This window comes from Brassica napus, chromosome C2, assembly GCF_020379485.1.
Source record: "Brassica napus cultivar Da-Ae chromosome C2, Da-Ae, whole genome shotgun sequence".
Lineage (NCBI taxonomy): Eukaryota > Viridiplantae > Streptophyta > Magnoliopsida > Brassicales > Brassicaceae > Brassica > Brassica napus.
This window is the reverse complement of record NC_063445.1, coordinates 18,286,113-18,288,434: the sequence shown is the minus strand read 5'-3', so window position 1 is coordinate 18,288,434 and position 2,322 is coordinate 18,286,113. Positions and strand designations below refer to the sequence as shown.

The window sequence follows — 2,322 nt, the reverse complement described above, 5'->3', positions numbered from 1 at the left end:
TTCCAAAAAAAATAAGGGATGGTTAGGCAGCGAAAATGACAAGTGGACCATACAAAAATCCATTTGATTAAGAGGCTGACCAACAAAACACTAACAAGAGGATCATCTTGATGAACTCGACCAATAAGAATCGAGATAAGACCTCTCCATGGCCCTCATGGGTCTCATAAACAACAAAAAGTGCATCAAAATTTAATTGTAATCATACTCCCAAAAAGGGTTCACATCGTGTGGGACATGTACAAGACTACAACACCTCTAAAATTAACCTTTCGTTGCCTCATAAAAACAAAAGGTAGTCTCCCTTTTTATAGCCACTTCTCAATAACTGTAACCTTTGAAGAGATAACTCATAGTTCGATAAACATTCTTTTTGCAAGTGAGACTTGACAACTAGTTTTTATTCAAAGTAAGGGTTTCTAGTTCTCGTTGATGGTGAAAAAGATAAGTAGAGTTACAACATGATGAAAAATTTGGCTAATGTGGTCGGAGGAAAGACGGCGAGGGCATGCGACAGCTGCCTGAAGAGGCGAGCACGTTGGTTTTGCGCAGCTGATGATGCTTTCCTTTGCCATTCTTGTGACGGTTCGGTCCACTCAGCCAACCCACTTGCCCGCAGGCACGAGAGGGTTCTCTTAAAATCGGCTAGCCCCGGAAAGCAACGCCACGACTCCTCCTCACCACCTCATCCACCCACATGGCATCAGGGCTTTACACGTAAAGCTCGGACGCCACGCGGGGGAAAGAAGAGCCACACAATGATTTTCCATGATCTTGTGCCGGAGATGAGCTCAGAGGATCAGAGCTTTGAGGTGGAAGAGCAGCTCATCTTTGAGGTGCCGGTGTTGAACCCAATGTGTCATGAAAAATGCCTTAACGAATCTGTGGAGTCAAAAATCGAGCTACCGTTGATGTCCATGTGTTTCAAGGGCAGCGACGAAGAAGATGACAACGCTGAAAGCTGTCTGAATGGTTTGTTCCCGACCGACACGGAACTGGCTCAGTTCTCAGCTGATGTGGAGATTCTCCTCGGTGGAGGGACGGATAGGGAATACAATATGGAAGAGCTAGGGTTAGGTGAGATGCTCAAGGTCGAAAAAGAGGAGGTGGAAGAAGAGGAAGAATTAGCCACAATAGAAGTGTGTGATCTAGATGTCGCTGATGAGATTACACCATTTGTAATAAGTTTTGAGTACGAGTACTCACAAAAAACGAATCTTGAAGAAGAAGATGAGAAACAAGATGTGGAGAATAATATGATAGACGTGGGAGTGAATGAGATGAGTTGTTCGATTAAGGAAGAGAAGAATGAGAAGGTTCATATGCTTAGGTTGGATTACGAGTCGGTGATTTCCACTTGGGGAGGTCAAGGAACACCATGGACCGCCCGGGAGCCACCTCAAATAGACCTCAACATGCTCTGTTGCCCAACCGATTCCATGGTATGTATGCCACCCTTTGCGTTATTCTATCTATTAATCACTACATTCTTTTATACAATTACAACAAAAGATGTAAAAAATATATATTTCATTGCAAGTTAGTAGAGTAAATCTTTTATCGGGTGACCACACCCCGGCTGTTAATAATAGTGTCATAAAAGAAAAGTCATTTTGTCTCTAATTAACAAAACTTAATTGTGTCGTGAATAATTAGGTTGAAAGTGGAGGAGAGGCTCATCATCACAACTACGTTCGCGGCCTAGGTTTACACATGGGAGAGGCTGGTAGAGAAGCAAGAGTTTCAAGATACCGGGAGAAAAGAAGGACAAGGTTGTTCTCCAAGAAGATAAGGTATGAGGTACGTAAATTGAATGCTGAGAAAAGGCCTCGAATGAAAGGAAGGTTCGTGAAGAGATCTTCAATTGCTGCTGCTCACTAAGTATTGATTAATCATAGATATTCACTCTGTGCTCCTCTTACTTCTTTGTTGTTTTATTTTACTGCAATGTTTGAAAATTTTGCACGTTTTGTGAGCTATGTATGTAATATATTTTAGAGAAAATTACTAGAATGTTACAGAAAAATTGGTTTATTACTAGAATGTTATACATCTTTTAAAAATTATAGTGCAAATATTATAATGAATACATGCCAGCCTCCGTTTTTACTATGTTAAAGATTATTATTTACTTTAAAAGTTAATGAGATAAAATAAAATTAACTTTAAAAGTTAATGTGATAAAATAAAACATAGTTGTCCAAAAACATAGTTTTTTTTAAGTTTAAAGTAATAAATTAAATAGAAAACTTAGTTTTGTTATTAATTTTTTTTTTTTTAAATCATATTTATAATATGAGTGAATGATTGTATTCCTTCGAA

General features: G+C 39.0%; 1 protein-coding gene across 1 annotated transcript; it reads left to right on the top strand.

The window, feature by feature from the left end:
* The first annotated feature begins 429 nt into the window (after positions 1 to 429).
* Positions 430 to 2,034, top strand: LOC106393197 (zinc finger protein CONSTANS-LIKE 6-like). Its single transcript, XM_013833930.3, has 2 exons — positions 430 to 1,442; positions 1,657 to 2,034. Exons 1-2 carry the CDS (start codon positions 462 to 464, stop codon positions 1,879 to 1,881), a joined length of 1,206 nt encoding a protein of 401 aa, XP_013689384.2. The 5' UTR covers positions 430 to 461; the 3' UTR covers positions 1,882 to 2,034.
* The last annotated feature ends 288 nt before the right edge of the window (positions 2,035 to 2,322 follow it).